Source organism: Prionailurus bengalensis, chromosome A1, assembly GCF_016509475.1.
Source record: "Prionailurus bengalensis isolate Pbe53 chromosome A1, Fcat_Pben_1.1_paternal_pri, whole genome shotgun sequence".
Lineage (NCBI taxonomy): Eukaryota > Metazoa > Chordata > Mammalia > Carnivora > Felidae > Prionailurus > Prionailurus bengalensis.
Window position 1 is genome coordinate 198,346,557 of NC_057343.1, and position 16,411 is coordinate 198,362,967.

General features: G+C 54.6%; 1 protein-coding gene across 1 annotated transcript; it reads right to left on the reverse strand.

Annotated features, from left to right (window-relative positions):
• Positions 1 to 1,452: 1,452 nt before the first annotated feature.
• Positions 1,453 to 14,754, reverse strand: PCYOX1L (prenylcysteine oxidase 1 like). Its single transcript, XM_043598226.1, has 6 exons — positions 14,604 to 14,754; positions 10,728 to 10,934; positions 8,856 to 9,030; positions 7,065 to 7,276; positions 4,849 to 4,989; positions 1,453 to 4,364 (listed from the first exon to the last, which is right to left on the reverse strand). The coding sequence occupies exons 1-6, from the start codon at positions 14,689 to 14,691 to the stop codon at positions 3,703 to 3,705; spliced, it is 1,485 nt and encodes a 494-aa protein (XP_043454161.1). The 5' UTR covers positions 14,692 to 14,754; the 3' UTR covers positions 1,453 to 3,702.
• Positions 14,755 to 16,411: the final 1,657 nt, after the last annotated feature.

A 16,411-nucleotide genomic window follows, 5' to 3' on the forward strand; every position in this document is an offset into this window, starting at 1 on the left:
TGGACTGCCTTGTCGTTAAACCCCTGCTGGTTCCTGCCCTTTGGATAAGTCCCCGCTCCCCCCATTACCTCCTTGCAATTCAATCCTCCCCCTGACCTCCTAGCCCCCCGCAGCTAGTCCTAAACCAGTTGTTCCAGGGTCTAAAAATACCTTCCCTCCTCCAAGACAGCTGAGGGGCTCAGGCTATTTTGTGAGGTTAAGAACAGCTGGCACTTCAGGGTTAATTTCAACAGGAGGGCCAACAGCCAACAGAGGGCCACTTTGCTTGGCGACTCTTCCTTCAGTGCCTAAAGCAGTTTTAGCTCTGAAGGTTTTAAGAGTCCAATTCATGAAAGGGCAATGATTAGGTATGAGCCTGTCTGGGGTGGTAAGCAACTTACCTTTTTTGGTATTGTTCTAGAGCGGATACTGGTTAAAATTACCCCAGGAAGCTTTGGCCTGGTTCCAGACACATGGAAAATAGACTTCATGTGCCAGCCCAAGCTGATGCCTCCAGCAGCCGGCCCTCCTCCCCAGGGGTTGTTCGCCTGTGAGGCCCCACAGCCCGCTCTCCAGGCCTTAGTAAGACTTCAGCAGCACACGAGGGACCCACGGCGTCAAGGCCTTGTGGTGGGGTGCAGGCGTGGGAAGAACTGAGCTGCAGGATGGTTGCTCTAGTGGGAGACTCGGGTTCCCTGGGGCATAGGGATTGGGCGGGGAGACTCCTCATCCGGGTGGGACAGGCTGTTCTCCTACTGGAGCATCAGACACACAGAGATCCTCAGTAAATGCCGGTTAGTTTTATATGGATGTTGCTTTTTCCTTTCTGGGCTTCAGTATTCTCGTCTGTGAAACAAGCAGATGGGATTTCGGATCTTCAGGGTCTTTCCCAGTGTTACCATTCTGCAGCCTAGGAACTTGGCCTTGGGAGCCTGGGCTGGCAGCTGGCCCTTTCTAGTCCCCTGGTTTAAAGACAGCAGCAGGGAGCTCAGGACCTTTGGAGGTCCAAGGAGAGAGCTGGGTCTACACTGTGCCCAGGAACCTCCTTTGGTTTGAGTCTGTGTGTGACTCATATTTTACACTGTCTGGTAAGAACCCCCCACTCCATGAGCATAGGGGCCTTATCTGCATCTCCAGCACTCAGCACGGGGTCCAGTGCAAAAGAGTGCAGGGCTGGATGCATGAATGCATGCTGAATGCATGCATGCACGCATGCACAGAGGCCTCTAGGGGGAGCCCAAGGTTTGCCCCAGCTCCTGTTGCTCCTTCAAAGGTGTGTCAAGCAGGGTAGGGGGGGTGCCTGGGTGGCTCAGTCAGTTAACCTCCGACCTTCGCTCAGGTCATGATCTCACGGTCCCTGAGTTCAAGCCCTGCATCGGGCTGTGAGCCCACCACTCAGAGAGCCTGGAGCCTGTTTTGGATTTTGTGTCTCCTCTCTCTCTGACCCTCCCCCGTTCATGCTCTGTCTCTGTCTCAAAAATAAATAAACGTTAAAAAAAATTTAAAAAAAATGGTGCATCGGGAGCAAGGCATTCCTCTCGCCTCTCCCATTCTTTAGCCACCCCCAGCTCTATCTTCCACCACCTCCCATACCCCCAAGTGTTCAAGTTTTGCTTAGGTCACCTGCTGTAGGGATGGAGACCCTGCAAAGAGTTTTAAATGTCCACCACACTGCCCCAGGACCACTGAGTATGAGTGTGGCCTCCTTCCTGCTCTGTTTGGCAAATTATAGGGCTGTCTCTGCAAATGCTCTCTCTTCTCCCAGAGGGCTGTGGGCCCTTGGGGGCTTCTGTCCTGGTCTGAGAAGGCTGGGGTGGGCCCTGGGGCCAAGGCTTCCTGCTGGAACTTATGATCCCGTCTCCTATCTTCAGGAATCTCTGGCTCTTCCTTGCAGGCGGAGAGGTGGTGAGATCCAGTTCTCAGGTTTGGACTTGGGGAAGCAGGCCAGCTGTCAGCATGGGCACTTTGGCCTGCTTTGGTTCTGAGCTGTTCAGGCCTGTCTACCCAGATAAAGGAAGTTTCTGAAGAACCAGCCAAAGTCCCAGCTGAGGACTGGGGATCCGATGTAATTGTCCTCGTTTGCCTCTTTTGTGCTCACCTCCTTAGGGATGCAAGGGAGGGATGGTTACCAGGGACAAGGTTGAAACTGGCCTTGGTCCAATACCAATGACCATCAGTTACAATAGGACAGCCCGTGGCATCTTCATTCCAAACACAGACCATGAAAGGATGTCATTACATATTGATTCCACTGGCCCTGAGAAGAGGGGGAGGGCACAGCCCCACCCTGCACGTGGTTGACAGAGTGCCTCTCTCTAACCCCCTTTCCACTTCTCCTAATGTAGTCTGGATAAGGCTGCTCCAGGGGAGGGACCTGACTCTTCTAAGCCAATCAGCTTCGTCTCATCCCCTGTGTCCCTATTACTGGTCTAGCAGCTGAGTCTTAAACCAATTAGCACTCGGCATTTGCTCGGTCACAGAGAATTGGTTCAGCAGGGGCCCACTGCCCAGCTGGCCCAGAGCCGACTGTGTTCACAGTCGTGCGAGACCGCTGCCCCTGGGCGCTCTTGGCAGCCATCCTTGACCAGGAGAGAAAAGATGGCGCTGGCACAGCACAGAGCTGATGCTTGCCCTGTACCCGGACTCTCATAACCAATAAAACCTCTTTTTATTGCTGAAGCCACTTTAAGATTGGTTTTCTACTACTTCAACCAGAGGTAGAACATTCTTACCGATGCGCCAGCTTCATAATTCCTATAATAACCGACAGGTACGCGCTACGTGCACTTTAAAGGCACCGGCTTCTTCACTGACACAACCATCACCTCAGCACAGCAAAAACAACTTCAAAGCCAATTTGGGCCTCCATCTGCTTGAAGGATATTTTTGGACCACCCTCCACCACCTAGGAACCGGTATTCTTGCAAGAAAGGTCCACTGTATCACTCTTCGACCCTTGCATAATGGACACAATGGCCAACTCTTCCAGGTGCCGAGGAAAAGCTTTTCTCTTCCTATGGCCTGGTATATTTCCCTTTTCCCACTGGATGTCAGGAAGCTCAGAGCTATCCCAAGAGCTCCACTGAGGTCACCATCTCTTCCTTAGGTCCTACCACAGTCATGTCTCCCGACATGCAGTGTTGTTGAGAGGCTTGGCTGGTGTCTAGTAAGTTCTCAGCTAAGCACCTCACATCTAGCAAGCGCACAGTACAGAGGAAGCTTTGATCATGTCTGATGTTTTCTGATCTTCCCTTCTACTTTATTTGTAACCGTCTGGTACCTGTATTTCATTGTAGGTATTGCCTCACACACATTTTGGGAGTAGGCAATGAAAAACAATAAAGAAATCTGGTTCATAGTTCTTTCCCCGTTATTTCCTCCCAATGATCCCCGTATTCTAGTTAGAAAACCCAATCAGAAGCAGCTGGAGAGGGTGGATTTTTATTTCTTCTTAAAAAAAATAAATAAAATGAATACACGGGCTGGGATTTCCTTCCCTTCTCTCATTCTCCCCCTTAAAAAGAAGCAAACACTGTGAGAGAGTCCTTAAGATAGAGAGGCAGAGAGCGGGCCACCTGGACCCACGCCGGAAGGAGAAGCAGCTTGACACACGAGGGGCCGGAGCGAGGCCTGGCGGGGGAGCGCAGCCTGCCCGACCGTGGCCGCTAGCGGGGATGATCTATCGTCGGCAGGGATAGACCTTCCGGGATCTCCCCAGAGCCCTCACAGCTCAGTCTTCACCTTGTGCATCAGATCCTTCTGGTCAATCTTGTCTAGGTCCTGGTACCAGCGGTTGTAGGCCAGCAGGGCCACGTTCTTGGCAGCCACGGCCATCACCTCCACGGAGCTGGCCGCCCACTCCAGGGCATTGAGGTGGAAGAGCTGGTCGTGGAGGGCGAAGCGCGGGAGGCCGGTGTGGGAGCCGTACAGGGGGTGGGCCTGCCACTCGGCCGTCTGCACCGAGTAATAGGAGCGGAAGAGGGTCTTCAGCTGGGACCGGAGGAGGGGTTTGGGGGACTGCACTCGCCAAACGGCTGCCTCCTGAGGCTGCTTCCGCCGGAAGTTGGCCGAGATGTTGACGGGACAGATGTTGTCCAGGGCACAGAAGAAGTTGGGGAAATCCGTGGTGAGGATGCTGGCAAAGGGGAAAAGCTTAGGGTCGGGGAAACCAAAGTAGGAAGAGTTGAGGTAGCCATGGACCAAGGAGACGACGGTGGGCTGGAAAGGGCCCTGGACTGCATCAATGGGCGGGTCGAAGCCTTCGAAGCTGATGGTGCTGCTGCTGTTGTCCAGGTGCAGGGGGGTGGCGATGACCACTATGTCATAGAAGTCAGAGCCATTGCCCACCTCGTTCTCATACTCTACATAGTACAAGGGTTTCCCTTCTGGAAGGAGAGAGAATAGAGCACAAAAGTCGATTTATTTCTCGGTTTCTACCCACTGATCTCCCCCTGGGGCCTAGTGCTGAGGGGATGAGACTCCCATGCACCTGGGCTGTCCAGATGGTGGGTCCTGGGCTTTCCATGCCGGTGTGGCTGCAGGGTGAGCACTGGACTGGGAGTCAGGAGACCTGAGCTTTGGCTCTAGCTCTGCTGTGGACTAGCTGGAGGAACTCGGGCAAGGCTGTGGCTCGAAGTCCTCCGTGGTCAAACGAACTGGGCTAGATGAAGGCAAGTCTCAGCTTTCTGGCTCTGACATTTGACTCAGGACGACAGTGCCCTCTGGCGTCACTCGGCAGTGCCGGGGCTTTCCACGGGTTTGTTGGAACCGCTCCCCCGCAGATCCAAGACCAGGGCTTAGGGGCAGAGTGGTGGAAGTGAGCACGGGTCTAGGAATGGAGTGGCCACACCCCGTGCTCTGCTCACTCACCTGTCTGTTGCAGGGTCACAGTGGTCACTGTGGCATGGATCACATTGGCCTTGGTGAGCTTCAGCAGACCGGAACAAACCAGCTTGTTGCCTCCCTCTACAGACCACAGGCTGCCCTGGGCCCCAGCGAGAGACATGGCTCCTAGGCAAAGCGGGGGAGGGCGGCCAGTGGGTTCTCAGAACCACTGGGCTGTGCGGCTGGAGAGTCCAGCACCATCCTGCCCGCTGAGCCCTCCCTCTCAGGCCTGACTTCCCCAACACGGACAATGCGAGACAACACACACCCACAAATACAACAAACTCTACAATGCTATGGAGTCAAAATATGCTCAGGGCAAGAGCCAGCTATAAAAGACCACAGATTGTAAGATTCTGTTTACACAGATCACCCAGAAGGGGCAAATCCATAGAAATGCAGGTGGATTTGTGGTTGCCCAGGGTTAGACGGCAGGGGGTTACTGGGGAAGTGATGGCCACGGTTATGGGATTTTCTGGAGGCCATGAGAGTATTCCAAAATTGACTGGGATGATGGCTACACCACTCAAAACCATTGAATTGTTCGCTTTAAATAGGTGGATTGGGGGCACCTGGCTGGTTCAGTTGGTGACTGAACTCTTGATCTCGGGGTTGTGAGTTCGAGCCCCACGTGGGGTGTAGCGATTACTTAAAAATAAAACCTTAAAAAAAAATAAAGGGGCGAATTGTGTGGTATATGAATTGTATCTTGAAGGATACACACAAGCACTGGAAGAGGGAGCAGGACAGCCTCGTTGAGGGGACACTTGGCAGGACCTGAAGGCTGGGAGGGAGGTAACCATGCCAACAGCCAGAGGAACAGCAGCCCGGGCCGTGGGAGGTACTTGCTAAATACAAACCTTTTCATTCATTTAGCCAACAAAAATGGGCTGAGTGCCTCCAATGGTCCAGGCCCTTTTCTAAGTGTTTGGGATACCCAGTAAACAAAGGAGACAGAGCTTCCCGCCCCTGGGAAGCCTACCTCCTAGTGGGAAGAGATGAAAGGAGTAGATTAAATAGGCAGCTAGAAGCTGATGGCCACAGGGTAGGGGGACTGGCCCTGCTGCGGGCAGGAGTGGGGTGGCAGGGTAGCTTCCATGAAAAGGAACGTCTGCACAAAGACATGGTGGGGAGCAAGAGTTTACCAGAGAAGAATGTTCCAGGTGGAGGGAGGGCCACCTAAAAGCCCCAAGATAGGGGTGTGTCTGGAACGCTGGAGGCATGAAAAGGAGGCCGGAGTGGTTGGAGCGGGGATGAATGAGCAGGTAGGTGGTGGGGCCCAGGCCAGGCGGTGCCTTGAAGGCCACTGGAAGAGCTCTGGGTTTTACTTGAAGGCAAGCGGGAGCCCTTGACAGAGTTTTACACATAGGCCTGACATGATGTGTCTTTTGTTTTAAAAGGATCCTGCAGCTGAGCCCGCAGGGGGAAGGGGGCAGGAGGGCGGGAAGAGGGGCCTGGCGGGAGACCTGGAGTAATCCAGGTCAGGGAGGAAATGGTGGTGGGAAGCAGCCAGACCCTGGATATATGCGGAAGGCAAAGCAGATGAGATTTCTTGACATACGAGTCAAGGTTTTGGCTGGAGCCACAGAGAGGAGCTACTACCAACCAAGCTGGGAAGACCGCAGGGGAGGCGGGCTTGAGGGGAAGGGTCAGGGGTTCAGATCTGGTCACGCTGAGTGCCCGCTAGGCCTCCCAGTGGAGGCACCTGCTGAATGTGCAGTCCTGGAGGGAGGTCTGGGCTGGAGGTCATGCTCGGGAGCCAGCGGGTGGAAGCGTGAGTGGTTGAGAAGAGGACCATGAACCTGAACCTTCCACGTCAGCAGCCTAGGAGGAGGGATGGACCCAGCCTGCGCAGGTCGTGCACATGCCCCCTGGCCCCAATAATGAGCTGGGGAGAGGAGACGCGCTGACGGAGGAGTACCCAGGGGCTCCGAGGCCCCAGTGGGGCAGTTCCTGAAACTCAGTGGTGGAAACACACTGGACCTTAGATCTCAGCTTTCCTTTCGCCATCTGAGAAGTGGGGCGGACACTATCTCCTGCCAGCCTGGAGGACTGATGGCCAGAATCAAATAGGGTTGAGGCAATAAGGTGCTTAGTCAACCAGGCCTGGTAAAAGTGAGGTTATTAAGGGGAGCCCAGCCCCTTCCGGGCGCTGTGGGCCAGGGGAAGGGCAGGAGGTAGGCCGAGGGCCAGAGGCTCACCGGCAAAGGCGGGCATCGCCGCAGACTGGCCGTAGCTGGCCCGCAGGACTGCAGAGACAACGTCGTCGATGAAGCGCTGAGTGACGCCCACCTGGAGCAGGGACTCGGCCACGGAGCGCTGGGTCATGTTGACGAAGGCGGACTCGCCCAGCGAGTAGAGCAGCTCCTCCACACCTGAGAAGGCGTAACCATGGGCCTGGTACTTATAGATCCTGGAAGACACGCAGAGGAGCCCTTGTGCCAAAGGCCTTCTGGCTGACCGCCCACTGCTGGCTCACCGCACCCGAGAGCCCCAGCAGGGACCTGCCCCTCCTCTCCGTGTAGGGGGGAGAGAAGGCTGATTACTCGGCCCGTTTGCTGACTCTGACGGTCCTTTCCCAGCCACAGCGACAGTGCAGAGGGTGGGGCGGACACCCTGGAATCCCACTAGACCTGGCTTCACATCACGGCTCTGCGAAATGTGACTCTGGCACCCCTGTGAGGGCACAGCCCACTTCTCACTTGGGGGGGCAACTGCTGGGCAGTGTGGGCCACAGCCCGCCCCCACAGACACTGCCCCGTCTGCAGCGGCTTTGGCTCTGCGCTGGCTTCTGGGGCCACACTGGACCCGATGGCGCCTGTCCTACGCCAACGTCGTCATGCTCTGTGCTAGCCCAGACTGGCCTCCCGTCCGGCTCCATCCAACAGGCTCTCACGCAGCCCCGAGCTCCCGTCTCGTCCCTCCACATCTCCCCCCTCCCGGTCTCAGGGACTAGCGGTTGCTGGGACTCATCTGCTGGTAGATTTCCAGAGGTACTGGTCCTTGAAACGCTGCCTCTGCCTGGGCTACTTTGTAACCGTGTTGACTCTGATGGTCAATGGGACGTCCAGACAGAGTTCCTCTCCCGCGAAAGAAAAAACTCAGCGTTGTCGGTTTGGGTAAAATTGACAGGGGAGAGAAACAGAAGAAACAAGAGGGGTAAGGACATAACCTTTGGGGGACACCTGGAAAATATAAGAAGTGCCATGAAAGGCCTAGCTGAGGAGGTGGAGAAAGTGGAGGAGGCCAGGGGGCCATCTTGAATGACCGCCTCTGGGCCAGGAGGCGGGGAGGACATACAGCAGAGAGCTGGGGTGCCAACCGGCGAGTGGGTGAACTGTGGGAAGTGGACAGAGTGACACTGGACCACTTGTGCTCATTATCTGAAGGGGTCGGGGAGGAGACCGGGACCCAGGGAGGAGGGAAGTGGTGAAAAAAGGAGCTTGTTCTAGATGGGGAAACTGGGGGACAGCAGGGCTTGTAAGCGGGTGGCCCACAGGCTGCGTGGGGCCTATACATGCTTCATTTCGCTTACTTATAAGATGAATTGGTTGCATGTATTGAAAAACCAGATTTCACACATAACTCTGGGTTTCTAGCTTCTTCCAAAAAACTGGAAGATCTCGCCACATGAGGTCAGCATTGCCACGAGGCCACAACTGGCTGCCCCCTTGGGTGGGGCCTTGCTCCTCAGGGCACCTGCTCCCTCCTCTTCTCTGCCCCCTCTCTATTGCACTCATTCACATCCCCGGTGCGCCCCCTGCAGGTGGCTGTATTTGCAACCCAGGCTCTTAATTCATCATCAGTTCAGCGGAGGGAAGGAAGGCTAGTGCGGCAACACCGGAGACCCATCCCCGCACCGTGCGGGGCTCTCACACGCGAGCAAGGAAGTCCCTTTTCCTTCTCGACAATTTACAGTCCAGCTGGGTCCCTCCCCGTCTCTCTTCCTCCCTCCCTCCAGAAGGCCTTGCCTGCGGCCTGCCCCGCCGTACCTCATGAACTTCTCCATGACCTCCTCCACCCACATCTGCAGCCTCAGGAAGCTGATGCCGTAGTGCCACCAGAGGCGGAAGAGGTTCAGCAGGTACCAGTCCGTCTCTTCCAGCACGAAGTGCTCCCCGCTGAAGATGGCGCTCCTGCCCACCACCTCTCGCCGGTGCCTCAGCCCTGAGGAGACAGGGAGGAGCCCCTCAGGTCCCTCTCACGGGGCCCCCAAGGAGATCTAGCGGTGCCTGAAGCAAAACGCAGGGTCCTCCTGAAGGATGCAAACGGACGGGCTCCATTAAAGGGAATATGAACGCTACAGTTTGTTCATCTTTGCTGCTTGTTTAAAACAGTGAACGAGGGGCGCCTGGGTGGCTCAGTCGGTTAAGCGTCCGACTTCGGCTCAGGTCACCATCTCGCGGTCCGTGAGTTCGAGCCCCCGTCTGAGTGCTGACAGCTCAGAGCCTGGAGCCCGCTTCGGATTCTATGCCTCCCTCTCTCTCTGCCCCTCCCCCGTTTGTGCTCTGTCTCTCTCTGTCTCAAAAATAAATAAACATTAAAAAATAAATAAATAAAACAGTAAATGAACGCACTGGGCTGGCTAGTCCAATAAAGACGTGACAATGTAAATAATATGCCAGTTCAGTTTCCCCCCCCCCCCCCCCCCCCACAGGGATTCACTCAGTCATGAGGGAGGGAAATTCAGATGTCATCCCGGAATGTCCAGGGGCTGACAGCTGCAGGGCTTGCTCTCGGACGGTGGCCTTGGACACCAAGACCGCCCGGAAGGACTCACGGCTCTTTGCAAGCTTCCACATGCTACAGCTCACAGAGCCCTGAGACTTAAGCATCTCACTTTATCCTTTCTCAGCTTGGGAAGAGGCAGAACAGGTGACAGCATCCCAGTTAAAGATGCAGAAACCGAGGCTTAGAGGTTATAGACCTGCCCCAAGCCACAGGTTTTTGTACATTTCCCTCCTACTCCTGTCCCTGAGCCACTAAGTTCCCCCATCCCAAGGGCAACATTCCTTCAGCATCCTTCCAGAGACATTTTCTGCAAACACTCATACGTGTATATATCTAGGGGGTTCTTCCTCCTCCCACCCCCACCCTCCACACACTGCTCTGCACCATCCTGACGTACTGTGTCTTGTAGATTGTTCTATACTTGGGCATAAAGGACTTCCTCAATCTGCCTGCTGAACTGTCTGCTGGCTATTTAATATTTACTCTCAGACCCCAGTGGGTGGGCACATGGGATATTTTCAACCTTTTGCTACTACAAACAACACTGTAATGAATAACCCTGTGTGCATGCCACTTAGCACATCTTCAAGTACACCTGCGGGATCCCTTCTGAGAAGCCGAGTTTGTGCGTCAAACAGTGTATGTCTTTGTGGCTTTGCTACATGCTGCTGGGGTTGAATCCAGCTCTCTTACTCATTAGCTGCGGGGCCCCAGCCAAGGTGTAGACACCCTCTGAGCCTCCGTTTCCTCAGGAGATACAACCCCTGTCTTGCAGGAGGGAGGACTGGAGGTGAGGTAATGCCTACACACCGCCTAGAAGGATGTTGGGTACCTGGCAAGCACACAGCATGTGGAAGCCATAAGATTATGGCTATTGAGAGGCAGCAAATTGAAAGGGAAGGAAACTGGCCCGGGAGTCCAACCTGTGCTCTAATCCGGGCTCTGCAACTAACTCACTGCGTAACCTCAGGCAAGTGCCTTCCCCGCCCTGGTCTCAGCTGCTCCATCTGTAAAACGAGGAGACTGGGCTACGTGACCTTCCGGCCTTGACCTTCGGGGAGATCTGGAAAGAGCCCAAAGGCTGCCGCCAGCCTCGGGCGCTGTGTGCTGGAGCCCCGGGACGGTGCACTCACCCAGCTGCTTGACGAAGTCCTGCATGTGCAGGCTCAGGGAGTGGAAGGAGGCGGCCCCGCTCTCATAGTGCTGCTTGTTGACTGAGATGGTGGCCAGGCGGCCGCCCACGGTCCCCTTCTCGAACACGTCGATCTGCACCCGGGGGCCGAAGTGCTGCTGGAGGAAATGGGCCACGGCAGAGCCCCCGATCCCGGCCCCCACCACGGCTGTCAGCAGGCCCGGGAGGCAGACGAGGGGAGAGACAGAGAGCATGGCCGTGAGGATACAGGTGCCACCTTCGCGGCCTCCTGGGTGGTGGCTCCCAGGCCCTTGCGTTTCATCGGCTTATGCCATCTCAAAAGGGAAATCTGCAGGCTAGTGTTTAGTAAAGCCATCAAAAAAGAGCAAAGGACAACCTGAAAACCGTCACCTAGTAACCCTCCTTTTGTCACGAAAGGGACACCTTGGCAGCACAAAGAGCAGGAAAGAAATCTCAAAATTCTGGAGGATCATTTACAGAGAATACATTTAACCTTACACAAACTCGTTATATTGTCCCCGTTTTTATTTCACTATGAATTGGTGAAAACTTGGTCACTGACAGGTACTGTTAGGTTAGAACAGTGTTTGGAAACTCAACCCAGAGGTCGGCAAACTACAGCCCATGGGCCAAATCCAGGCCCACGCCTGTTTTTGCAAATAAAGTTTTATCAGAACACAGCCACACTCTCTGTAGCGGGTCTATGGCTGCTTTCATGCTATGGTGGCAGGCCTAAACTGTTTATTCTCCGGCCCTTTCCTGAAGACGTCAGCCAACGACTGGTCTAATGCAACCTACCACCTGGCACTTAAATCTCTTTTACATCTGTGTTTGCCAAGACTGGAATGCACCCTGTGACGGGTTGCTCACTACCATGCCGGGCACTCTATACCGGTCTGGAGTCTTGCTCCAAAGTTTCGGCTCTGGGGTCTTTCTGGATCTTATCATCCACTGTCTTTCCTATGCCTCCTGCCTTCCTGCTATTTCTAAACTTGGTTCATATGCCGTGAGTGTTCTCATCCAAGTCGCTGATAAAAACGTTTCACTGGCAACGTGGGCTCTGAGGTGCTCCTAGGAACCACGGTCCAGGCAGATCCTAATCTCGATGCTAATGCTGAATAGCACGGTGCAAAGCCAGCAGAGCAGCTGTGAGGCTATGGAACTGGATAGCCACACCACCCACACTGTTTGCCCACCACGTATCTGAGACACAGGTTCCCTCTCATCTGACAGTTGTGGAACTCGGTCCAAAAAGAAAGTGAGGCAAATCTGGTGTGATCTGTCCTCACAAGACCCGTGTTGGACCCATGACGGACCACCAGCTCCTGGCAAGAAGGCAAAACTACAGGGTTCTTTATGATCTGGCCTCCACGGCCTTTACTCCCCGCCCCACCGCCCAACACTCCACCTTCTTGTCTGCCTTGACTTGCCTGTCTCACACTTGTGCCTTTGCCTGCACTGCTCAGGAGTGCTGTCACCTTTCACCTCGCTGCTTCTGTGGCCCCCGCCTGTAATTGTAGCTTGGCTTGCCGGGCTCACCGCAGACAAGTCAGGTGTCACTCCCACATATCCCTGCAGCACACGTTCCTACCCCGGGGCTCGCCCTTGCACACTATCCTCCACTCTCCTCGTTTAAGGACCGGGCGCGGCTCACTATGCCCCCAGATCCTGGCAGGCGGTAAAGCTAAGGATTTGCTGCATCTTGAAAAAAACAAACCACTTCCTCCTTTCCAGTGTTGACAAAGCCATTTTCAAGAATGCCCTTAACCTTTACAGAGCGGTGTGCTCCCTTCCCCTCCATTTGTGGCGGAGTCCCAAATTACCCATTTTTCAGAGGAACTACTCTCACGAGGCCTGGAAGCCGCCCACAGGGCTATAGGGAAGCGGAAGAGCTCACCCCATTGAGAACCAGCTCATCCGACCCCCACAACCTGACGCCCACTCTCTAGTCCATGATAAGATGTGCTGGGGCACAAGCGAATCAAGCAAGGCTTTTGTCCTCCTGAGCTCATGCAGGGAGTGGGCAGACAGACTCATGGACAATGAGCTAGGACAACGTGTGACCAAGTGAAGCAACAGGGTTCCAGGGAATCCTGAAGAGGAAGCAGTGAATTCTGCCCGAGGATATGCAGACCAGGCTCCACAGGGGAAATAACGTTTGGACAGTCGGCTTTGCCAGGCAGCAGAAACACTCTCCACAGCGACATGGGCATGAGAAACTGGGAGGGGGGGTCGGGGGTGAGGCGTTTAAAGGGTCCAAAGCCACACTGAGGTATTCAGATTTGACCCCCCAGCAGCCCGAGGGTGAAGCCCTCCTCACAGGAAGTTTCCTCATTCTCGTGTGTAGAGTCCAAATCACCAAGGGCGAAGTCGAGCTTTTGTCAGACAGCTAAGGACAGTCAAAAAAGCTACGGGGCATCTTGGCATTGCCCAGCGTCCTGCCCTGGGTGACCCCTGGGGCCAGGTGGGCAGGACCAGCTGGAAAGACTCAGCGAACTCTGCTGCCCACTTTTGAGAGATGGGGGAGGGCCCCGCACCTCCAGACACGGCCTGCCTGACTTCCCCATCTTTCGAAGCCTGGCTCAAAATCCACCTTCTCTAACCCCTCTAGCTCTCAGGATTTCTCTCTCCCCGGAAAGCCCTAAACTCTCAGTCCTGGCAGGCTTGTCTGTCTTACCTCTTCATGGCCTGAGCTGTGGTTTTGTAATCCAAAGGAGCCTTAGCCCTGTCCTAGCCCAGTAAGTCTGTGGTGCTCCCGCAGGACATGCTTCCCTGCCAACAAGGGTACAGAGAGGGCAGCTTCGTGGAGTAGGGCTCTGTACCCCCCCCCCCCCCCAGAAGCCTAGCATCTCTGCCCGTGGGAATTTTATATGTGAGGGAGCTTGAACATCTTTGGGAGTCATGTAGAGTTAAAGTGACAACTGTGATGAGAAATAAACTCCAAACAAATAGGGAACTCGAGCCAGTGATATGCACGATGGAGTATTTAGCATGGTGCCCCGATGTCCGCGATTTATTTTGAAATGCATCAAGTTAACGGGTGGGTGATAATTAGGTAATAATGCAAGTACAGTAGCAGTTTGCTACTGGCAGAATCTTGGTGGCGAGTACATAGATGATCACTGTATATCCAGTTCTTTCAACTTTGCCCATGTTCGAAATTTTTCAAAATGAAACATTGTAATAAAAACCAAGATGACTGCTGTTAAAAGTTCTTCCCTGTCGTCCAACAAATCTATCTCCACTAGACCTACCACGGGCTCGGTCTCCTATTCTCCCTGAGGTTTTGGCTTAGATGTTACTCCTAGGAAGTCTCCAGAGGCCTCCCAGAGGCCTGAAGGGGTGGGTGGAAATGCTCTCCCTATCAGGGTACCTTCTCGGCCTTACCACCGACTTCCCTGTATTGCGCCGTCTCTCCTCCAGACAGGAGCTACGGAGCACTGTGCCTGCTACACTGACGGCCCTCAATAAGCCTTCATTCATGAATGACATCACCCACACCCAGTCCTCTCTGTCATCCATCGGGGCACTTGGCAAAGAGCCAGGTCCACCGTAGATGCTTAATGTCCGTGGACCTTCTGGTGAGATCTGTGGCCAGTCCTGCCCCGAGCCTCTTTTCCAGCCCCAGGCAGGCGTCGCCACATGCCCACGCCACCCGGGATCAGCACCTTGCCCACTGCCGGTCCCCTTCCTCGCCCACTCTCAGTCCCTCGCCTCTTCCCCAGCCAGCTCCTCTCCGGAAGACCCCTCCCTCGCCCAGTTTCCCTCCCCTTCCCCCACCCGGCAGCTCCCTGCTGCGATCCCTTTTCCCTCGCAGCCCTCCCCCGCGCAGCCCCCCACCCTGTCCTTCCCGCACCGATTTTGCTGGGCCGGGCATCTCCGCCTGTGGCGGCGGCGGCCAGGAGCGCGGCCAGCGCGGCGAGGAGCCGGGCAGCGCGGGCCATGGCGGGCGGCGATCCGGGCTGCACGCCGGGGTTCGGTCGCTCGCGGGTTGGCGCTGGGCTCGCCGCCCCGCCCCGGCGCCCCACTGGCTGTTCCGCCTTCAGCCCGCCGGTCACAGCCTCTCATTGGGCGAGCGGCCGTCTTTCTCCAGCAAGAGGCCCTCATTAGCTGCATCCCTCTCAGGCAGGCTCTGTCATTAGCAGCTTCCCCGTCCCGCCTCCTCGATGCGGCTTCCTCATTGGCTGGCTCGTCCTGCCCACGCGCAGGTGTGCGCGCTTCGACCGTACAGCATCAGGACCAGGGCCCCACTGCGGGGGACCCTGACGGGAGGGAGACCCGAAGCTCTGACCGTCTCGGTTCAAGCCCAGCCGCTGCGGGTTACTAGCTCTCTAACGTGCCTTCTCTGTGTCTCATCGGTTTCCCTGCTCTGCCTTTCTAAGTGGTTGTGACAATCACGTGAGATAAGGGACGTGATACCGCTCGGCAGTGTCTGCAAGTGCAGCAAATTGCTGACCAGGCGTGCAGCCATGGTGGCCAGGCGCTACCCGCTGCATGCGTGGAAACGAGCCAGATGCTTTCGAGACTGCTGTTACCGACGTATATTTGCAGTTTCTACATACAGTTTGTATCTCTGCCTTCTACTTAAACAAAGGCGCGGGGGGCGCCTGGGTGGCTCGTTCGGTTGAGCGACCGACTTCAGCTCAAGTCATGATCTCCCGGCTCCTGAGTTCAAGACTCCTGTTGGGCCCAGTGCAGACAGCTCAGAGCCTGGAATCTGCTTTGGATTCTGTGACCCCGCCCCCCCCCCCCGCCCCTCCCCTGTTAATGCTCTGTCTCTGTCTGTCTCTCTCAAAAAAGAAATATTTTAAAAAATTAAAAAAAAAAAAAGGGAAAGATTTCATCTAGTCTCTTCTCAGGGGGAGGAAAGGTAGTAAGGAAGGATAAGCTCCCATTTTCACCCTCTAAGAAAACAAGAGCAGCGCAGCGTGGTTAGTACTTTTCACCGTGAAGGGCAGATTCCTCTAGCAGAAAATAAAGTTGGGAATGAGTTTCATGATAAATAAGGAAAACCCATATTTATCCAGTCAGATTATGGCTAAAAGAAGAAACTGAAAGGATTCAGAGAATAGTAAAAGAGCATATGGCTGGGATTCTAAGTCGGCTTTGTGAGTCTCAACAAGGCCAAACTGGATTACTAGTCAAGTGGTAGATGAACAAACATGCGTTTCTTATAATCTTAAAAAAAAAAAAATCTTTTTGGCAATGCTATTTCAGAAAGGAAAACTTTTTTTTAAGTTTATTGATTTCTGAGAGAGAGAGCGAGCGTGATCGAGGGAGGTGCAGAGGGAGACAGAGAATCCCAAGCAGCGATGCAGTGCTTGAATTCACGGAACCGTGAGATCATGACCTGAGCTGAAACCAAGTTGGATGCTTAACCTACTGAGCCACTCAGGTGCCCCCCCTGCCCAATGCCAAACTTTTTAAGTTCATTCCCAGTGACTCAAGATATTCCCTTAAATTTTTTGTTAGACAGCATTCATCAATCGCTTTGTGACTAAGTTCTCTAATGTGCTGACTTAATCTGATTCTTGTAGTTTTTGATAGGTGTGAGAAGTGAGATGATTCATTTTCAGAAATACCAAATAAAAGCTGTGCTGTTTAGTTAAGGATAGGTTTACAACCTATTGTAAATATGCATGACCCCCCCTCCCCCCCAACCAA